The 22,348-nt window shown below is 39.8% G+C and overlaps 1 protein-coding gene across 9 annotated transcripts in view; it reads left to right on the plus strand.

Moving 5' to 3' along the window:
• The first annotated feature begins 309 nt into the window (after positions 1-309).
• TCF12 (transcription factor 12) overlaps positions 310-22,348 on the plus strand; it is a 174,930-nt gene continuing 152,891 nt past the window's right edge. Inside the window, exons 1-5 of one of the 9 annotated variants that reach the window (XM_054215476.1) lie at positions 310-598; positions 2,622-2,781; positions 3,343-3,447; positions 5,764-5,863; positions 6,754-6,826. In XM_054215476.1, the coding sequence (XP_054071451.1) occupies positions 5,789-5,863; positions 6,754-6,826 (148 nt within the window). In that variant the 5' untranslated portion in view covers positions 310-598; positions 2,622-2,781; positions 3,343-3,447; positions 5,764-5,788. Of the gene's footprint in view, positions 599-2,621; positions 2,782-3,342; positions 3,448-4,578; positions 4,800-5,292; positions 5,452-5,763; positions 5,864-6,753; positions 6,827-22,348 lie in introns of those variants that run through there. The other 8 variants (XM_054215478.1, XM_054215480.1, XM_054215477.1 and 5 more) reach the window with 8 other exon arrangements.

Here is a 22,348-nt window from a genome sequence, read left to right on the forward strand (position 1 = left end):
ACAGGGTCTGACTTGACGGGAGTCAGCCTGCAGGCTCTCTGTGGTTCCCTTGTAAGTAACGCTGTTTGGTGAGAGGTTTCACCATGGCAGCCTACCGCAAATGTTCTAAATCTTCCCTCTTGTAAGATACATGTTACGTAACGTATATGTTATATAATTTTAATTACCAGGAGGTAAATATAGCAGGCAGCGAGTGAGGCAGCAAATTCAGTTATCTGTGAGATGGGCTGTACTGATAACAGCAAGCACTGCGCAATCGTGAGGCTTGCCCATAGGAACATAGCTGTAAGCTCACTTGTAGGATACTCTTCCAAAGTCTGCTCTGGAAGGAAGAGCTGTAGGAAGAACACAGTGTCTTCCCCAAGAGCTTCATCCAAAAGTTTCACACATGACAACAGAAGTATTTTAATTAATTTTTATTGGCTTGGATCAAATTCCAGGTACAGACCCCAGGAACAAGTCAGTGAAAATGGAATTGCCTTGTCCATGTCAGCTGCAGGAAAACAAGTTGCGTTCTCCTCATTGCTGACTCCAAATGAGCATTGCTGTCTGTACTGGGAAGTCTACTGGAAGCAGTACAAAGGACTCAGTGGCTTAGGTGAGGGTAGAAATTTATCGTGGGGAAAAAAAAAAAAGCTGGAACAGGAAAGGAGGTTTGCTGACTTCTCTCCAGGGCTATGGATTTGCTGAGCAATGGCATTTATCATGGATAAATTGCTGGCTGTGGATGCAGGCTGAGCACATACATGTTGATTTAAAGGAGCCGTTTCAGTGAAAACTCCATCCTGGGTCAAATGCTCTGTTGGGGAACACCCTGGGAGCTCATATGGTTTGGGTGGTGGTGGTGAATTAATTCAGTGGGTGTAAATTTAAGAATAAATAAACCAAAAGGAGATATGCAGGCTTAATGATTTTATTCACACAGGCATGATACATTAAATAGTAATATGGAATACATTTTCTCACATCCCTGAACGCACAACAGCTGCCTGCTGTATCAAATATTTTTCCTTTAAGGAGTGGGTGGAAAGCAATTCATGAAGGCTGTGGAAGCAGCGTATGAGTGTGATTATTTTCAGGGGTTTGTGCTCAAGTGTTTTAGGTTTTATATTCCTCTTAATTTTTTTATGTCCTGTATGTAATTCTTCATTTTCATGGTCATGTTGAAGCGTGCGGAAGAATGTTGCCGTTGCCATCTGGCAACTAGCAATTCCCTGATTGCTGTGGTTGGTAGCTGACCATATTGATGTTGGTAGATCAGCTGTCAGGGCTGTTACCATAAAGATTTACAGTTGTGTTGTACACTCTGTCAGAGTCTGGAGTTCACTGCTGGCTTTGTGTGCATGGGTTTACTTGCACTACTCCACGATGGACCTAAGACTTCTCTAAGGAAAGGGTGTTTATCCACAAGACAAATAAATTAACTTATCTTGATGGCATATGTGGGATATGATTGGGAAAGCGTCTTTGGGACTTCAGCCCTGGTTGCTGGAGTCCTTGCTCACGAAATCGCTAGCAAATTGATTGGTGCTTATGATTGCTCCTATATTCCTGTGCTATCCACCTGATCCATTGCTCCCTAGGTAGTGCAGACCTTTATTTTTAAAGAAGTGATAGAAAAACAGGTGTAACAGTAACAGAAGACAGTAGTATTGCAGCCTTCTATGTAAAGTACAAGGAAGGTACCGTGTCACAGCAAAGCTGGAAGTTTTTCATTCTGTATGAGCTGTGTATTATGTTTGCCACATTTGCATATTTGTAAGGAAAGTACTGTAACTAGGGATTGAAGCAGGAATAAACTTGCAAGCATTTTCTTTGTCGCAAATGGAAAACTGTTGTAATTGTCCAAACCAGGTTTCAGACACCTATTTATTCATATCCTTTAAAATTGTTTATAAAGTCTTACTCAGTCATCTTTTCTTGTAAAGATTTCTAAATAGCTGAAAACAGAGTTTGTTTGTTTTGGGGTTTTTTGATGGTGTTTTCTTTTTTTACTGTTCACCACATTGTTTTCTGTTTCATTTTCTGTGTATGACTGTGAGAGGATAAGGATATGCAATGCTGCTTTTTTTTTTTTAAACTCCTATCTTTGCAGTGAACAGGAAGAATTTATAAGGAGGGGCAGAGACGAAAGGGTACTAAGTAAGTTGCAGCTTCAGAAAGGGGTTGGACATTCTGAGAACAGATGAAAGACAATGTTTTATGGACGTAGAATATTGTGTCTCAATGTTTTGAGTGTACATGTTAACTCTGGTCAGTGTTAAATGAAGAGGGGTTGAAAACTGAATAGGTTAAAGATTCCAGATCTGACCAATGTGGCAGATGATGTACCCAGGAAACATTAGGTTAAATCCGTTTTTAGAATTTTATTGTAATACAGGATGTGATAGTTATTGGTCTCTTTCACAACAGTTTTAATCGAGCTACCTGTGTGAGTTTCTCCTGAAAGTTCCAAATTGTCCAACTCATAACAATTTTGGCTCCCCAGAGAAATCTTCTTTAGGTCAGACTCACCGTATGTTTTGGGCCAAAGCACACCTCCCCTGAGACCTTGGGTACTAGCTAAGTAATCTGGCATAATTCCTGTAAGCATCATCTATGTTCTGGTCATTTTTCTACAGGTGCCTGAAAGTGAAATTTTTCAAAGAGGACTGTCACCCCGCAGGGATGTAACACAGAAGAGTGGCTGCTGCGATGTGACTTTTGGTAATGAGCGTGCTTACTGCCAGCTTCCGCATGAGAAAGGGACATGTCATTGTGGACCAAATGGAAGATTTTATGGTATTTTGTGTGTCTTTAAACCCTATGTCATGGATTATGCGGATCTATCATCTTCCACTCAAAGTTTCTAGCTGCAAATAAAAGCCTAAGAATATGAACCTTAAAACCTTAGGCCGTAAGGCAAATAAAAAGTATTGTATTTGAAATTAATTTTTAATTTTAATACAATTACACATCAGTAGAAATAATTGTAAGCGTTATTGCTTCCACCTTCTTTAGCTTTAGTCAGTTTTCTAGTCAACGTTTATCATTGTTGCAGCTGTACTGAGTCCCAATACCGGTTACAAAGTAACACTTCAAGGAAAACAACAATATTTTCGCAGTATGTAGGTAGGGGACCTTCCTTGTAACTAAAACTTGTTAAAGGCCTTTCCTCGTGAAATGTATAATGATCTCTGTCACTTGGTGTTTTCCTCTAAAGTGAAGTATTACTTGTACATCAAAGGGAAAAAGTACATATTTATGTCCCTCAGGGGCACAGAGAATGGAAGTCATTGTGTTGATATTTTAATACAAATTGCTTCCTGCATTTCTAAGTGGCGAATATATGAATATTCATAGAATCACAAGGCCAGATGATGATCCAGTACACGGCATATACGGGAGAAAACCGGAGGAGAATGTTTTAAGGCCGCAGAATTTCCAGTTTGTCTCTGCACGGGGGTGGTAAGTTTGTTCTCACCCTCCCCTTCCTCCGGAAGATGTCATGGTCGGAATCTGGGGGTTGGAAGAGACAGGCGTGGGGCTGGAGAGCCCTCTGTACAGCCTGCTGTTTCCCAGACCTGGGGCACTGCCAAGCAGCAGCCTGTGAGGGATGAGCGCTCCCCCACGCCGCCTGCCCTCTGTCTCCCTGGAGCGCGTTAGGTTCTCCAGGATTTTCAGTATCCTTTTTCATTGTCCTTGTGTTTCCTAAGTTCCCTTGATCCAAAAAAATAACACGCCAGTAGCTGCAGAGATGATTATTGTTCAGTTCTCACTTTCAGGGAGAAGGGCGGGCAGCCCTGGGGAGCTAGGGTCAGAGAGGAGCAGGCCGAGAGCCAGGTGGTGGCGAGTAGGTGCCACCTGGGGGCTCTGCAGGCTCGGGAGAGGTGTGTGCCACTGAGCGCCGGGCCGGGCACCGGCACCGCGCTCCGGCGCCGTGCCCTCACCGTGCTTCCAAACATGGAACGAACTTCCCGGCGGGACGGGCTGGGAGTGCTGCCGCCGGGGAAGGAGACGGAGCGCGGAACTGCCGTTTGCCGGCAGCGGTGGCGGGGCCCCGGCTCTCGCTGGCTCCCGTTCCCGCACGGGCAGCGCGGGGCGGGCTCGCCCCCAGCATCGCCCGTTCCGGGGACCCGCGGAGTTCTCTCGGGGGGGGTGTCCTGGCCTTAACATACCTACCGTTATGCTTTGACGTGTCATGGTTTTAATTTTATCTATCTGAGAGGAAGCTGCTAATGAACGTTTAAAGCTTCATGTAATTCATATGCAATTTTATTTTGCAAAGTAAGTCTGTACGTTGATCTATTAAAAGCATTGAGGCGTATTTTAGGGTGTCTGGATTCAGGGTGGGCGTGATAATGTCCTTTGGGGCCCGCGCATTGCCGAGGTTTGCGCTGGGGGCCGGGACGAGCCGGAGAGCGGCGGGGAGGGCTCCGTTCCCCCGCGGTGCCTGTGCCGGCGGGTGCCCGTTGCAGTGTCCCTAAGCGGGCCGCGGGTGTGTGTGTCCCCTCGTCTGGCAGTGGCCGCTCCCTGGGGCCCCCGCCAGCGCGGCGGCGCCTCCCACCCGCCCCCGGCCGGTAGCGGCGCGGCGCCTCAAGGGTTAAGGCCGTGGCGGCGCTCGGCGCGGAGGGATACGGAGCCGGAGCCGTGAACGTGGTGCTGAGGCTCCGTAAGCAAAAAAATGTCTGCCTGAGGGAAACCCACAAGTTCCTTCCAGCGGGGGGGGAGCGCTCGGCTCGTCGCCTCCCACCCAGCCCGCGGCCCGCCCGCCGCCGCCGGCCCGGCCCCGGTCACCGGGAGCGTTCGGGGGGCAGGAGGTAAGCGCGGGTGGTGAGGGGCCGGGAGAAGTTGGGAGAGAGCGGCGGGGGGGAGGGAAGCGGCGGCCGGGAGCTCGCAGGGGCAGGGGGCCGCGGCCGGGCGGGAGCGGGGCTGCCCGGAGGAGGCCACCGAGGAGGAGGAGGCGCCGCCGGGGAGCCCGAGGGGCGGTAGCGGGGGCCGGGGGGGGTCTCCGGGCGGGCTGCGGCGCCCGGCCCCGGTCAGGAGCGAGTACCCCGCGGGCGGCGTTGGGGACGCGCGTTACCGGCCGCTCATAAAGGATCGCAGTCGGCCGCAGCCCCGCCGCGCCGGGCGGCTCCCAAACTTGGCGGGGGAGCGGGGCTGCGGCACCGGCCCCGCCGCTCCCCCGCCGGGCACAAGGGAAGGCGCGGGCCCCGCCGCCCCTCCCGTCGTGCGCGCGCGCGCATTCCGCCCCCCCTCCCCAACCCCCCTCCGCCCGACGGGGGCGCGCGCCCGGCCGCGTGTGCGCGTGCGGTGCGCGGGGGCGGCTCCCCCGCCCCGCCGCGGTCCCGAGCGCGGAGAAGCTGCCGCCAGCGCTGGGGAAGGCGGTCATGGTGGGGCAGGGATGGCCCCGCTGAGGCACGGCCGGTCCGGCCCCATTGTTGCGGAGGCAGCGCGTCGGTTAATCTCCCGGTAATTCTCCGGACGGCGCGGGGCCGCGGCGGGTTGTTCGCCTGAGGGGAAGCGGGGGTGGGGTGGGGGGGGCGCCTCATTCCTGGCAGCGGCGCGACCGTGCCTCGCCGGAGGTGGGGGAGAAGTGGAGTGAGGGAGAAGAGGAAACTTGGGGAGAGTTGGCTACTTTGGGGAAGCTGCCGGTTCCGGCAGCCCGCCCGGTAAAGCGGCTCCCCCACCCCCGGGATCCCCCGCCTGAGGGGCGCGGGGGCCGGGGGCCCTTCGCCGGCGTCCCGCGGTGAAGTGCTGCCTCTCCCTCTCTCTGTGCCCTAGGAGGTGATCGGAGGAGCGGAGGAAAATGAATTCCCAGCAGCAGAGAATGGCCGCGATCGGGACGGACAAGGAGCTGAGCGACCTCCTGGACTTCAGCGCGGTAGGGTCCTCCCCGGCTCCCCTCACGGCGGCGGGGGCGGCCCGGCGGGGCCCGCTCCGCCGAGTCGGACACCTGAACTTTGATGTAATGTCTAGACTGCCAGATTTAATACCGTAATGCCAGCTGGGTCAATTGGTTTAACTGGTTAAAATCAGGCTGACCCAGTGATGGCATAATCTAATAATTAACGTTTGTTAAGCTGGAGTGTGGCACCGGTACTTTGGCTTTTTTATTTTCTTTCTGTTTTTTTTTTTTTTTTTTTTTTTTAAACAAACTAAAAGAAAATTGTGGGAGGTGTCCCTGCCCATGGCAGAGGGGTTGGGACTAGATGATCTTTAAGGTCCCTTCCAATCCAAACCATTCTATGAAAATTTATTGCCTGTAAATAACAGAGACTATTAATTGATAGTTTATACAGTAATTTTGGCTTAGAAAATTATAGGTTTTTTTCCTATATGATACTTCTAACAGATTTCAGAAAGGTGTTTGACTTATAAACATAATAGAAAACTACTGCCTCTCAGAAACTGTCTTTATCCAGTGGCTTTAAACTCACAGATCAGCAAGAAATATATTTTAAGTAGCAAAATTTAAGATGTATGACCATTTTAAATTGCCCTAGTAGTAGTAGGTCTCCTTGAAATTTTTTTTTTGAAGTTGTTTGTGTTCATGTAGAAAAGTGGTATTTTAGTGGTATTAATAAATCACAAGGAGTACTTTAGCTTATTGGTTTTGTGGTCTAAACGTGCACATCACATTCTTTTTATTTTCTAGCAGAAAAATGAATCAAAGAATTTTTTCCTATTAACTTTTTGTTTTAAGTTTTCATTAGTAATTTTGCATGGAGTTTCAAAGTCAACTTAAATACATATTTTTTTCTTGTTTTGCAGATGTTTTCCCCACCTGTTAATAGTGGGAAAACCAGACCAACTACGCTAGGAAGCAGCCAGTTCAGTGGATCAGGTAGGATGCATATGAGATACGTAAATTTCATGTAACTAGGTCTTGATATTTTAGCTTAGTCTCCATGTGCTTGAAGTGTGGTAATCTTTCGTTTGTACGTATTCTCATGAGACATTCAGATTAATTAGAGATGTGCTGTTTTGATCTGACTTTGTAACACATTTTGTTAACTTTAACCACAGTTTTTCTCTATATGCCTTAGACTACTTGTTCCAGTACAGTGAAGTGTTAAGTATCTCTAGTCAGACTGACATGCAAGTTGTCTGTTTATCTATTATGTTAAAAATGAATGGTGTTTTTGTTTGATAAAATCAAACCTACCTGTTCAACCGAAGTATTTCCTAGACCCTGTATGAAAGGCGAAAACATTTAAATAATATGCCAAATAATTCAATACTCCTGACTCAAGGATATATTTTAAAATGCAGTTCTTAAGGAAAATGTAAGGCTAATACAATTTTCTAGTACTATGTGGTTCTCAAAGTCTTGACAAATAGACTCCCATGTTGGACCTTTATCAGTGCATCTGGAACTGTATTTACACGTTGCATGTGTTTTGTGGTTTCAATGGCTTTTCATTGAGGTCCAACTAATGCCTGTTTTCAGAGACTTTTTAAGATGAGCCTGTAATAGGAAAGTGCAATTTTTTAAGATACTTTTAATCATTCTTGTAAAGGGTGTATTTATTACTACTTACAAAAGAGAAACTAAAGTAACTCTTTAATAATGTGTTTTGGTTTTTATGTATGTTTATTTTCTATGAATACAATGAAGCGTTATTTTTGGTTTTATGAATACAACAAAGTGATGTTTGTGTTCTTAGTTAAGGTTAATGAAAATAAATTTTAGAATGCCTGTAGAGGAGTGAAGTAGTTGCTTGAAGTTGTGCAGTAACATCGACTGTCTCTTATTGTCACAGCTCTTACTTTGAGACTCCAAATGACACCTTGTGTTTTAGTGACACTTTAGAATTTTTGTTTTTAAAAGCATCTTAAAACTTCTGAATTGTGTAGTTTTGCAAACTCTTCGGAGATGATCTCCCACATTTAATTTAATGAAAATATGTAGCAATCTTGTAGTTGTAACATACTTGAAGAAGCGTTTTACTTTTTCTCTCCTAAAATATATAAGTGGTTTTGTCTTGCTCTTTCAAGTTTAAATTATTGGCAACAGTAAGACATCAAATCTGTGTACAACGGAGTTAATATTTTTCTTTTTTTCTAACAAAAATATTCAAGACAGTTGCTTCTCAAAAGCTTGTTTTAAAAGATATTCAGGCAGCTAAAACTTATTGTGGGAAGCACAATCTGAGCATCTCATTCCCCTTTCCCCTTGCTTTTCTTGAAGGAATAGAATAATTTTCAGTTGAATAATAAAGCTTTCATTTTTAGTTTAGCTCTTAGATCAGTCTTAGGTAATGCAGCTTGCTGTATTTGTAGGTACTGTTTCCCCTTTTTTCCTTGGATGGCTCAAAAAAAGGGGAGGATGCCAGAATACTTAGCTTTTTGGGACAGTGTTATTGACTCCTTGAATTTCTTTACCAATACGGTATATCGTCACATAGATAGCGATCATGAGTAATACCCTGCAGCGTCAAATAAGCTACAACCTCAGCTGAATTCCCCTTGGAGAAGAGAATGGTGTATAGTTCTGGGTTTTAATTCAGAACATTTCTAGTTTTGGAGATTTACTGGTTAGTGGGATTATATGCCCTAATTCTTGTAATGTTATGACCTAAGGCTTGACCTAGGGGGATTACTCTGCAGGAGTGAGAGGTGACAAATTTCTATATTAGCTGTGTTCTGAGTCAGTGTTAAGTGTTGTAGAAAGACATGTTAAGACCATTGATGAAGTATAGGCATTTGATTTCTAGAAACTTCGTGTTCAATTTCTTGGCTAGAGGCCATTCTTTAAAGAGAAACATGACAGGACGTATTTATTCCTTTGAGCTATGTAGTACTGAGAAGCACAGTATGCACAAATTCCTAAAAAGTACTTTTAAAATTTTTTTCTTTAAATATGGAATGATGCTACCTCTTACAGAGACTTGCTGTGATTTTGATGGCAATTACAGAAGTGAAGCTCTTTTCAGTATCTTTCCCATTAAACTCAGTTGTTTTATTTTTCTGAAGTCTTTATAAACATACTAAAGGAAAGTGTTTTCCTTAGTTGGAATGTGTTTATTGTTTGTTATTATAGAGCCCCCTTTTTCTCGTGTAAACTTTAAATAAAAAAACAAATCTGAAAACACCTTCCCTGCCCTCCCCAATCTATCAGTGGTTCGAGATGCAGCCTAATGACCCCCATTAAGTAGCTGAAAATCAGTTGCTTGTCTGTGTGGCTCTTAAGACTGTGTTTCTGTGAAGTCTGATTTGGAAGGCTCATGATGCCTTTTCCTTGCTGCCCCCAGTTTAAAAGGACAAATTAGTTGCTGTTCAAGAATGGTTGAGTTTGTTTGTTTTTCAGGTGTGGCTTCGTGAAGTGCTGGAAATACTGGGGTGTATGTTATTAATTCTGATGTAACAAGCTTGACCTGATATAATTCTTTAATATTTCTGTTGATTATGCTGTAAAAATATATGTTTAATTGGGCTAAATAAATAAAACAGCTAATGTGGCTGATATCTGTAATTTGTGAGAAAATACTCTCATGGATTAACGTGTGAACATTGTGTTTTTCTTAAAAGATAGCTAAAGTCTGGTGTTGGGGCAGGCTTGCTTTCTACGGGTCAATCAGTTATGAATGAAAGCTGCAGATGAAATAAGTGAACTAATCTGATATATCCTAGTATCTTATGACAGTAAGTTGTGTAAGCTGCTGATAAAGTCAAATAACTTGGTCAGACTACTGGTGAAAATAAACATATTGGAAAGGTAACCTGATATGTAAGTCAGTGAGTTAAGCCACAAAATATTCCTTGTCATTCCTGTTGTAATTACCTCTTGTTTAAAATGGAACTTCCCATTCTTTTCTCCTCCAAAACCAACTTGTGAAGATAAGTCGTTTCTGTCTTAGAAATTGTTGAGGGAGAAGGCAAAGGTTAGAGATATGCTCTGTTGGACTTTTTAATCAAGCTTTTTTTAAGACTTTATTTGAAATTACAATTTTCTGTGTTACTCCTATGGTTAATAGCAGTGTTTACGAATTGCAGTGAAATCTTGCTTTGCTTTCCTTTTGTCAAAAACACAAAATATATGCCAATACAAACCCGCATGATTACCAGTTGTGCCCAATGCCCTTTATTTATTACAGTAACTCCATTAAAATCCAGTCACAATATTCAAATGCCTGCCATAGGCAACAATAGTGCAATTTTCCTAGGGTTCCCCCTAGGTTTCCTAGGATTGAAATTTTTTTAATCTCAGGTGCGGTACCCTGAAATAAAAACTTTTTTTTTTTTTTTTACTTTTGCAAAGAACTTCTTACATGTTAAAGAAGAACATATCTGAGACTACATTTTCCTATGTGGCTTACTAGCTTCAGTTTCTGTAGCCTCCTCATTGTACCAATAGCATTATTTTTGTGTGTGGCTGTGCACGTACACGTGCGAGGTATAAGTCAAAAAGCTACAGTGAGGTAGCGTGGATGTCTACGAGATAACAAAGTGGTAAGAATTAAAAGTAAGAGGTACAGTTCAGGAGCTACATCATCAAAACTTCTGACACTTCTCTTGCCTGTAAGATTCTTCTGAAGCTCATGAAAAATGAGTGCACACGTTTGTGTATGGACAGCTTTAGGCACAGCTCTTGTGTGTGCCCTGACATTCCTCATACTAGACCTACATGCAAAAAAACTTCTGAATGTATCTGTCCGTTTGACCCTTTTTATGCAAATTCAAGAGGGTGCCCTTTCCACTTCTGTCTGCTAATATACTGCCTTTGTAAGGAATGGATTGGGATAGGCCACTAATTAGTGGCCTGATGCAAAGACCGTTTAAATTGATAGCCTGCCATTAACCTGAGTGTCCCTAAATTAGGGCCATGTGTCTTGAGACTGGACACAATGGCAATTCTTTAGCAGGTCTATTAAGTTTCCAAACAGTGTTTCCAAAATTAGCAAAACCTGACTTGATTACTATTTGTCAGTCCTGTGAACTCTTATTTCCTTTTTAGTTTTGCATCAGCAGTTCCTTGTAAAAGCAAACGAACAAAAAAACCCCGACAAAAAAACTTGGGAGTTACCTGGATGGGCAATGTTTTAAATGCTGTGTGCATTAATCTAAAAGTGTTGAAGAGAAAAGGCACTGTTAACTCTGACAGCCAAATCACAACCTTGGAGAAAACTGCAGAAAGATGAGACTTTTTAGGTATGCAAATTAGTGCTCCCAACCTTTCAAAATACTTTTTTTTTTTTTTTTTTTTTAACCAGAACTGTGATTTCTAAGAAGAATCAGTTCTCTGATATCATTCTTCACGTGTTTCTGGTGCAGTCTCCTATTGAGGTGCAGGAAATTCCTAGTGCCTGCTCCTAGTCCCTAAATTGAGGAGCTGATGAATGATCTCATGTAGTCACATAGCTTGGTGTTAGGTCATGACAGACTCTTTTAAATTTAAAAAAGAAAAAAGTGGAAGGCCTATGTTTCAGGGATTTGATCCGTAATTCTGGTTTTGTCATCCAAGATGTGTGTTTTTGTTTGCTGTTCAAAAGAAGATAAGCTTATTGTGTGTTAAGTGCTAGAAATCTAGGGTGGCCTATTAAAATAAACATTAGGTCATGCAGCTATGTGGCTTCTTTATTATTTTTATTTTTAATATCTAGTTTGTCCTTTAGCTCCATTAAAAGTGAACCAGCAGACCCAGTAACCTGGTATTTCATCTTGGATGTGAGGGGTGCTAAATTCAGTGCTTTTTCTGATGCGCCTGGGAAGAGTTGTAGAAGCCTCATGCTTGAAAGCGGACAGGTATCCATAGCTTCTTTCCCTGCTAGTTGTTTGTAGGGGGGACCCGTGAATTACCCTTCAAATGGGCCAAACCCAAGTGAGCTGAAGATTTCAGTCTGGGTTCCTCACTGATGGCATTTAGAAACCTGGAAGGGTGATACAGCGCCAGTAAATACACGACTCTGCAGCTTCCCTGTTGGCAGCCGCTGTCTCACTATTGCCATCCCTTTTCCTCCTCCCCTTCCTTTGCCTTTGGAAAGATAAATTATCAGACACTTTCTCCATGAACAGTCTTGAAAAGTACAGCGTGTAGACAGGGTAATGCTTCCATATTCCTGTGTAAGAAAGAGGGGGGGGGGGGAAAAGTGTTGGATAAATGGAGGGCACTGATAACCCAACTTTAAAGCAGACAGTCTCTCGCAAAGTGTTTGTGATCATGTGGATATTGAGGTTTTTTGGTTTTTTAAAAAAAGGAAGGAAAAGTTACTGGAACAGCTAGCTATTCTGAATCTAGCTTGGTGAGCAGATAAGTAGGTGTTTGTCCATCATTTCTTGCTGTGGACTATGGTTTTGAAATGGCTGTTATCACTGAAAATGATGGTATGAACCACATGTCAATTGGTCAGAAATTCCTTGCTGTCTTCCAAATAACTAATTTTAGAATTTTTAGTAGTGTTTGGCCTGTCTTTTGTTTAGAGATACACTTGACACTGTTAATAAGGGAAAATGACTTTTGCTGTATTGGCATCTAGAAAGCATTCTTTCAAAAAGTTAATCTCTTATTTCCAGCAATTAGTTTTCCCTGGTTGAGAGCAGTGATGTGATCACTGTGGTGACAAGCACAGCATCTAACCTCCCATCCCTGCATAAACATTACTGTCTCGCAAGGGGGATCTTTGCAATGGTATTTGTGGTTGGCTTCAGAGGGTCTGGGGTGGCAGTAGTGCCTTGTCCTTTTCTGATGTGGAGCTACCTGGGGTGGGTACCTCTCACCATCACCCTCCACCCCAGCCAGTAGCTCTTTGATCTGCCAGATTTTTCTGAGCTACTCTAAGTGCTGAACAGTATCCACATGCTTTGGAGAGTGGTCGTAATGGCACATGGGAAGGAATATGTTTTGGAATTGCCTGTTGCTGTATTTCTGGATTTGCCCAGAAAGCAGTGTTGATATCAATGTAAACACAAGGACTAAAGTTTTGGGTGAAGTAGAGGATAAATCCTGAAAAAAAACTGAGAAATTGCATGTTTTCTGAGGAATTCCTTTTCTTTAAAGAGAAGTATAAATGAGATTCTTGCATATTTGTATTTTCTTTAATGGCAGCTGAACTTGTACTCGGTCCCTTAATTACTGTAGAACTTTTATTATGTCTGTAGCTTTTGCTAAGGTTTTTTTGTTTTTTTGTTTTATTTGTTTGTGGTCTCTCTTTGGTCTTTGGGAAGGGGATTTTATGTTAAAAGCTTGTCATTTAGACATACGTGCCAAAGTTCCCCTTCCCCCTGCTTCTTTCCAGCTGTCACACAAAGAGGACTTAACCCCTTAGTCATTTTGCTGTCAAGTTGGTATGACAGCTGTTTGTCTCAGATAATTCTACTTTATCCATAGTTGAGCCTATAGATACTGTTATATGAATTTCCATTAATCTACTGTATACTGTACTATAAACTTGGTAAACTGTACTTTCTTTAAGTTGCTAAAGGTGTGGTGTAATTTCTAATGGTTGAAAACTGTGTGCATTTATTATGAACACAAGGATGTCTAAGGCACTAACATAGTATCATATCACTTAGTAAGATTGGAGTTTGTGGAGACTATTTTTAAAATTGAAAGATGTGCATAAACTTGAGTAGTTTACTAGACCTTGACCATGGAGAGGCAGGTGTGGTTTTTTTTTTTTTTTTTTTTTTGGTACTCCAATGTTGAAGGATTATGTTTTTTGGGAATAGCATTGAGCTTTTTTAGAAGCTCTATAAAATTTCTTAAATTACCTGTAGAGCCAGATGTATCTGTGTGATATAATAAATAAGCCTTCTATCTTAAATTCAAAATAAATATTAGTCTATAATATTTGAAAATTCAGTTTAAATAAATGACTTCACTGAATTAAAGTATGTTCTCTAAAAAGTTTTTTTAGAGGCATTGTCTAATTTAGTGTGTTCACACTTCTTCAGAAGTATATAGCAAAACTTGATTAGTTTTGTATGTTCTGTGAACAAATCACTAAATTTAAATAGTAAATAAGGAAATAAGAAAAGGCCCTGTTTTCTTCTGCATGTGAATTAATAGATGGAGGTTGTTATTGAACACTCACAACTAGTTTTAAATTGTGTATACACCTTACTAACTTTTTTTTATTATTAAGCATTGTAAAAAAAGGGGGGAAAGTATTATTTCAGTGCATAATTATCATTCTAAGGACAGGAAATGTATTTTTAATCTCTTTTTTTTTTTTCTGTCTTAAGTAGTGATGGCCACTCCTTCAATTTGTGGTTTTTTTTATTAATATGAAAGTCTAGAAGTCTCCAGTTCTATTGTATACCTCAACCTGATGATTTGGAAGTACTTGTGGCCTTTTTAAATACTACAATCTATTATTTACTAGTGGTTGTAGGGGCAAGGTTTTTTTCTATTATGAGACTAAGATGAGATAATGATTTTTTTTTTAAAGTATTGAATGAATGCCTTGTTTTTTTCAATTGTAAGACAAAGCTGTGTTTGTAAACACAACATTCAAAAACATAAAGGACATACTTTTTTGGTGAAGATGTTAACTGAATACCAAGAATGATCAGAAAGAACAGCTTTTGTTATATTTAATAATATCTCACTGTCTTCAGAGGATAATCAGGCTAAAATGTACCAAATCAATCTTTAGGACTTTGTTAGATTCTTCTTGTATGCTAGGGATGTGATTATTTTTTTTATTTGGTTAAGAAAAAGCTTAAATTGCTTTAAATTAAATAAACTTCATGTTCTTACTGATGTAATGCAGAAAAATCTTGCTTGGTCACATCAAAATAATTGTTGCTGGTGTTTTAAAGAAGTACCTTGGGATGGCGTATAGAAGAGGAAGACTTGATAAAAAGGGCTTACTTTCCAGCCCTGTTAGTAGGGTAATACTCTCTAGGAATGCTAGTAAAATCTTAGTATAAAACTAAGTAAGGTTTGTCTTGGACAGGGAAGTTGTACACTTCCATATTAGTGCTACAGAAAACTTCAAAAACTGCTAATGCTATAGAACTGCATTTTAAAAAGAAGGTTAAAAATGTATATTTCTGGTATTGCATACAATTTCTCTTTATTGGTAAGTGGAAAATAAGTAGATATTTTTTACGTATAGCTGACACCTTTGAAGTAATAATTTTTTTTCTGAAGTAAATCCTGTTTATTGTGGTGGACCTGACTTCTTGCTCCTGAAGTTCTACAGACATTGCCTATATTGTTTTTTGTAAGCATGTGAGATATTTATATTATGCTTTTCAAGTCTGCTTTCTTTGGTATTGCAGACTCGTTTTTTTCTGTAGCAGTTGTAGCTGCAGGAGCGGTGGTATCTCTGTGTCTTTATCAGGTTGTTAGTTACATGGAGTTCTAGTAATAAGTTGAACCACTTACTTTTGCTTTTCTCCTTTCCTTTGCATGAACAAAACGGCAGGACACATTTTGTTTGTGCCTTGTTTCTGGAAGAGCTCTTTGCTGCTGCTGAAGATGAAGCAGTGGTAACATGGAGAAACTTAAGTTAGAGTTTTATATAGAAGTGTATCCTAAGCCTTGATTTGTGAAAATTACATTTTTGATGGTGTATTTTTTTCCCCTTCTTAAGTACAAAGGTGAATAGGCAGAACTAATTGTTAGAAAAACATACCTAGTAAAACAAAGTACAAATTTGGTCATTTCTAGTTGTGTACATTTTGTGAGTAAAATACCAATGAATATCAGACTATGAATGTGTATGTTCTGTGTGTTAAATGGAGTTGAGTTTAAACCAAAGTTTACCCTTAATTCAATATAAACAAGAACTTGGTCTGTAGCATTACCTGGTATCTGTATTTATTCTGTTTAGAGCATGACCAAAATATATTGCTAATTTAAATATGTGTATCATTGTCTTTGGAGAGGAAATTGATTTACAGTCCTACTGTCTTCTTCCATATTCAGGTTTTACAGACAAAATCTTTAGTGTATTGAATGATTCCAAGTCTTACCTAAAATAAAAACTAAATGCACATTGGTGGTTTTTGTATGTACTAGCTGCATTTTTAACATCTATTTAAAAGTCCAAAATAAACTGTTTGTTTTTTTTTACTTGAATGAGGCAGTAAGAAGGGAACCAGACAGAAAAATTAGCGAAACATGAAACTGAGTGTGATTCATACCTATTAGCATATAATGTATAAGTAAAATGTAAAGACTTTAGTTTAAAATAACATTGATTTGCAAACTTGGTTTCTCTAGTTCTGTTGGAAAACATATTTAAAGCCTAAAAGAAGTAGATAAATCCATGATAAAGACGTTGAGTTTTGCATTTTGCGTGCTGCAGGGATGTCTTGAAACCAAGTAGCTCTTGAATTTTCTACCGCAGTACATTAGTGTTAGTGGGATGCTGTTGGAGATACATTAGGATTTTCTGAAGTATATTTATTTTTAGTCTTCTGTAGAAGAATGGAATTAATTGTTTATATTTTTATTTTTTGTTTATTTGAATGCAAGATACTATTGTCTTGGTGTTATCCCAAGAGCTATTGTGGCTACTCTGTGAAGTGATTAAACCAGACAGCTTTGCTTGTAGGACAAACACTTTTTTTTTTACATTGTGATGTTTCGATGATTTTCAATGCGACACCTATCCTGTTCCAGTTTCTTTATGCAGCAACTTCATGAGTCATAATCCTAGCAAAAGAACACAGCTTAAAATAATCACTGATTGTTTCTTTGCAATTCTATTCACTGCCCACTGCAAATAAACAAGAGCAGCAACGACAATATCATTTAATCCTTTAATGTTTGCTTTTGACGTGCAAAACATTCTCTTGTAATAGAGAAGTAATCCATAAGGAGGGTAGCTGCTCTTTCATCTTCCTGCATGCTAAACGAAGCTGAGGCTTTTATGAAGAGATGGTGATTTAATGAAGATGACCGAGTTTTGGAGTAATGAAAAGCTTTTGTATATTTATAAAAAATGATGCATGGTGCTTACTACTGCGGAGTTCAAATGGCTGTATTTTGTAGTGTGTCTTTGCAAGATTAGTGCTTGTGATGCTTAGAGGTAAGGTGATTGAATGGTATGGTAAAGCAAAAATTTTTCTCTTAAGTTTGATTTTATAGAAGAAATGCACATCTCTGCCACTTTATGTGTATGAATGTGTGTAATGTCTGACATGTGTTCTCTGCTCTGTGTAATGCTTTTATTTTGGTAACCTTGAAAATATCTCTGATATCATATTCCCTTGCCAGAGGACAGTAATAAGCACACAAAAAATCAGAGCATGAACTTTGTCAATATTACTTATGACAGGAACATCTGAATTAGATATTTTTCTTGCAAGTACTCATGAGATGCTGAATTTAAAAAGCTTTTCAACAAAAAAAACCCCAAACTCAAGAAACCCAAACAGAAAACCCAAAACCCAAACAAAAAACCTCCCAAAGCCCCAAACCCCAATAAAAACCCAAATAAACCAAAGCCCTATTTTTTTTCCCTTTAAGTTGTTCATTAGTTTATTTGAAATATTTTTTTAATAATCTGTGATTTTGCTACTTGCAAACCAACCTAGATAATGACTGATACTTCAAAAGGCAGCAGAGAGTGGCTTTAAGGGATGGGAGACCATATATTCTCCAGAACATGGTCTCCCAACAGACTTACAGGACTTCATAAATCGGCAAAAGGGCTTTTTATTTTCTCCTCTTTGTAAGTCAACCCCTGTAAAGTGGGAAGTAGTCAACTTCTATAAAAGTTAATTTAATCTTTTTTTTTTTTCTTCCACCAAGATTTTAAAGGTGGCTGTGATTATTTACAAGAAGTTCCTACTTGTATGTTAGTCTTAAGTATATAAGCACCGTACAGTACAACCAGAAGTGATCTTAAAGGTTGCTAAACTGTTTTAGGGTTGCCAGGAACATAAAGAATGCAACTGCATTGCTGCATTTCTCGTTGTGTTACAGGAAAGATATATCTGACCATCTGGGGTGAATGAACTTAAGCGAGGAACAACTGGCTGGTTTTTGTCTACCTCTTGAAAACTGTCTTGTCATAAAAGTACATAAATGGATATGTACCTTAAATTTCCTTTTTATCTTTTTTTAATGGCTTCCATTACTCGCTAGTCCCTATGTAGTAGTATACAAACTCTTACAGGTGTAAGAGTGATGTATACGGCATGGATGCTTAAAAATCTACATGTTAGGTGAATACATTTCAAGACATGTCAAGGCTGTGCATTTGTGAGTACGTTTCTGGGTAGAAGGTGAAACATTACAAGAGATTGCACTATTTATTATTATTTTTTTTGAGTGATGCAGTAAACCCAGAGTTTATATTTATCCGGGTCTGTTATACTCATGAAACCCACTTAATTTTCAATATACTTGATACTTGGCTTCAATCTACTTATTTACTATGAACTAGTGCTTCCTTTTTCCTTCTCCCCCATCCTGTCAGGGGAAATTGGGATCAGAGAAGGGGTAAATGCCTACATATGAGAGATGCTGTGTCATGCAATTTATATTCTAGGCTAATGGTTATATTCCTTTCGGCTTTTAAATAGTCTATGTTTTATAAAGTGGATGGCATTTTTTTTCTCCTAGATGCAGGTCTTTATTTGTAGGTAATCTAAATGCCTTGTGAACCATTATAAAAAAACCTGTTTTGTACTTTATATTTCTGCAAGTGAAAACTGGTATGTACATAACAATGTGACTGGTGCTGCAGTGAGGACTCAGTCGGAGTTTGGCCATCTCTCATGTGTGTGTCATAGGTTGTCTCTGAATTGGATACTGGAGAACATGCTGTTGCCATAGCAATGGAAGTCCTTTTGAAGGCAGGATTCTTGGCAGAGCTGTTGCATCTCCTGAAGCATTCGGTGCATTGATCTGAAAGTACCTTGTCAGTATTAGCACATAGCTGTAGAGAAAAGAGCGGGAAGTATAGATTTCTTTAAAATACATTGTTTTCTTTTTTTCACAGCTAATTGTTGGTTGAACCCCCTGTTCATAAAGCTACAGCTTTTTAAAATCTTAAGCTGTGAATGATTCTTATATTTAACATACTTAGCTTGAAAGCCTATATAGATTGAGCTGTCATAACAGCTAACTAGTGTTTATTGCAAAAGTATCACTGTATGACTTTCATAGTTTCCTACAGTACTTGTCCCTTCTAGTACTTGGAAAATACATTTTCAAAATACATTTGACTTTCCTCCATGATTCTGGTTACCGCAAAACAGTTGTGAAAATACACTGCTGTATTTGTAATGCTTTTCAACTTGATAGTTTTCCTTTTTTCTAAGTGAAATGGTTGCCTTGCTCCCATATTATTTATATTACAGAACCCTAAATGCGACACTAATGGGGGAGAATCGCTTGTGTAGAGTTGTGTGGCTCTGTATTTATTTGGAAAATGTACCTTATCTAGGATCCCTTTGTCAGCAAACACGGATAGGTCTTTGTGTACAGATATTTCCTCCTCAGAGTGTGGTTTTGTTATCAAATTAAGAAAAGGCTGTGAATTTCTTGTGTCCCATCAGGTATATAATTTTTTTTGATGAGTCATGTTTTCTTCCCCAAGATGAAGTGTAGGAGTTCAGAGGCAACTTGTTTAGCACAGATGCTTTGGACAGCAGTAACATTCATTTCTATGTCTGCTGTGAGTATGGAGTTGATCAATTTTTTCCTTATTTAAAAAGATCAAACAATTTTTAAGCTGATGAATATAAGGAAAAAGTGAAAAATTTTCTAAGTCTCCAGGAGACAATTAATGTGACTAACACTGTACAGCATATTCTTTCATGTGGACTGGGATTTCCATGTTTGAGAGTTCCTTTATTACTGAAAGAGCCTGTAGAAGAGAAGAATGTTGAAGTTATCTGTATAGCTTGCTCCATCCTTCACAGCTTTTTATGTAACATAGTCTTCAGGTTTATCACTTTCTCTGAAGCTGTAGATATAGATGAGAATTAAAAAAACACTTCATTCTTCTTTTTTCTCTTTCCCAGTGAAGGAAGAGTGAAATAATTATTACTTTACTGGTACTCGAAAAGAACTTTCTGCCTGCTGTAGCAGATGTGTGCATGTGCCATCCTAGTGATCGTTGGTTTGGGTTTGTTTTTTAATCCCTGCCCCCTCGTGCCCCTTGGTCAGTGTAGGGAAGCAGCAGAGCTTCAGGTTGCCTTGTCCTTGGGAAGCGTTACTGAGCTGCTGCTCTAAGCAGTTTCGACAGGACTTGTTACTTATGGTTCCTACATATGTTGGTCTAACCTGGGTAGACAAGTCGTGGTGTAAGTGACCTTGGCATGGTGAGCAGATCCTGTACCAAGGAGAGGTCAGCATTGATTCCACGGAGAGCATGAACCAAGGGAATTAGATGCTGCAAGGTGTCTGTTTGTTGTTGTTTTCCCTTTTTAAGCAAATTTAATGCTGTATCAGCGGACATGTGTACTGAAGCTCTCTACCTATCCTTGGGATTGAACACAACATTAATAACCCAAGTTTCCTCTAACTGTTTTGCCAGTTGGTCTCAAGTCACGTTTGGGGAAAAAAGGTCTTTCACAGCTCCAACAAAAGTTCTGTTTTTGTGTCCTTTTAGCCTTTGAGTCAATTAATACCGATTGAATAGGCACTGTTTTTGGGATTGTGGCAATAGGTTCACTGAAATACATTGAGATAAGCTCATTGTCTTCTGAATATGTAAGTATGTGTTAATACTGGCCTGATTTTGTCAGGCTTAGCAAAGATAACATTTAAAATGAGTTTAGTATGAGAAGTTAGGTATTTATCTTCTGAAATTCTAATTTTGAAAGAACTTTATACTTGGAGGACTGATTCTAAAATGAAATGAGCAGCTCACGTAATTCATGTAGCAAGCTTCCTTCTTGAGATATTCAATATTTTTAAATATCCTCTGGTTTTGTTTCCATCTGTGCTACTGTTTTATCAGATCCATTAAATTATAGGGGTATGGAATACTGAATTATGAACGAAATGCAGAATTCTCAAAATGTGAGTTTTTCTTCTGTCTTAATGATTTTTTTCCTGAAAATTCATATCTAGAAATTCACTAGGAACAGCAAATTCCTGGGACATACTATTAATCACTTGATTCTTAGTGCTGTTATTTTTGTAATTTAAATAAGCTAAAGCAGGCATTAATATCTCCATCAAAAAATTTTGCCAAGATTGTATTATTGCACAATAAAGAGAGGATAATCTTGAGTTTTAAAGGACATAGCTAAGAGGCAAAATTTCTGTCCATATCTTGATGCATAGTTCCTGCGTCCCTTTGAGGAACTGGTGGGTGTTTTTGTTTGGCTTGTTTGGCTTTTTTTCTATTTTCCCATTTCCTCAGCTGTAAAATGAGGACTAATGTTCACACTGTAGAAGAGACAGTGTTTATTAACTTCCTCAATTCAGGGAAATGGTGGACTTGGAATGGATTAATAGAAACAACTTCATATGACCTAAGCAGAGTTAAATTAGCTTGCACATATTTTCAGTGTTAATATCCACTCCTTTTTGTATATAATTTCTGTGTCTCTGCTCATGTAATTCAATGTTTTACTTACATTGATAAAGTTTTCGGGTTTTTATTTTTCAATTCAGTTCTTACTGTATCTGCTATTCAGCTTTTTAAATGTGAGTTCTGCTATTTAAAAATGTGGAAATGCAGATTTGAGTCTAGGACTCAGCAATGTGCTAGAAAATGTTTCAGGAAACCTTCACAGATTACATATGCTTCTCATTTCTGTAAATTTTATTTGAATCTAATCCAAATATGAAAGCGCAGATAAATACATTTGCCTAAATTTCTTCAAGAAAGAATTACTAGTCTGAAAAGGTTGACTAATACATAAACAGAAAACAGCCCTGTCCATAGCTATCCTTTGTATTTAATGGATTAAATTCACTTTGACAGCTGGATATATGTACCAGTGTCTAGCCTATGGCCATGATCTAATAATCATGGATATGGTAACAAGTCGTCTAAAAAGATTCAGTAATCAAGTGGGTTTTTTGACAAAACCTACTCTGACTGAAAGAAGAAATGAGTCTGTGTTAAATGTGACTGCGTTTGCTACTGTGCTTGTATTCTGAATACTTAATAAATACCCTTTGGGATGTCATAGACAGAACCTATGCTTTAACAACGATGGAAAAGCTAATTGTGCTACAGCAGCGTGTGTTTTAAAGTTATGAAACAAATTTGATCTAACCTAATGATCATGAAGAACTTAGTTTCAAAACATTAATTTCTCTTTCCCTGAAGTGCTTTCTAACTTGTTTGTTTCTTCTGTCATAAAAATAGTTGTATACCATTAAACAAAGCCTTTTGTGAAATACATTATTCTTATATCATAGTTCTGGTATGCGAGGGGAAGTTTAAGAAGTACTGATGAGTAAATACATGTCAAAGGGGAAGACTTCAAGCACTAC

Source organism: Rissa tridactyla, chromosome 9 (genome assembly GCF_028500815.1).
Source record: "Rissa tridactyla isolate bRisTri1 chromosome 9, bRisTri1.patW.cur.20221130, whole genome shotgun sequence".
NCBI classification, from domain to species: domain Eukaryota; kingdom Metazoa; phylum Chordata; class Aves; order Charadriiformes; family Laridae; genus Rissa; species Rissa tridactyla.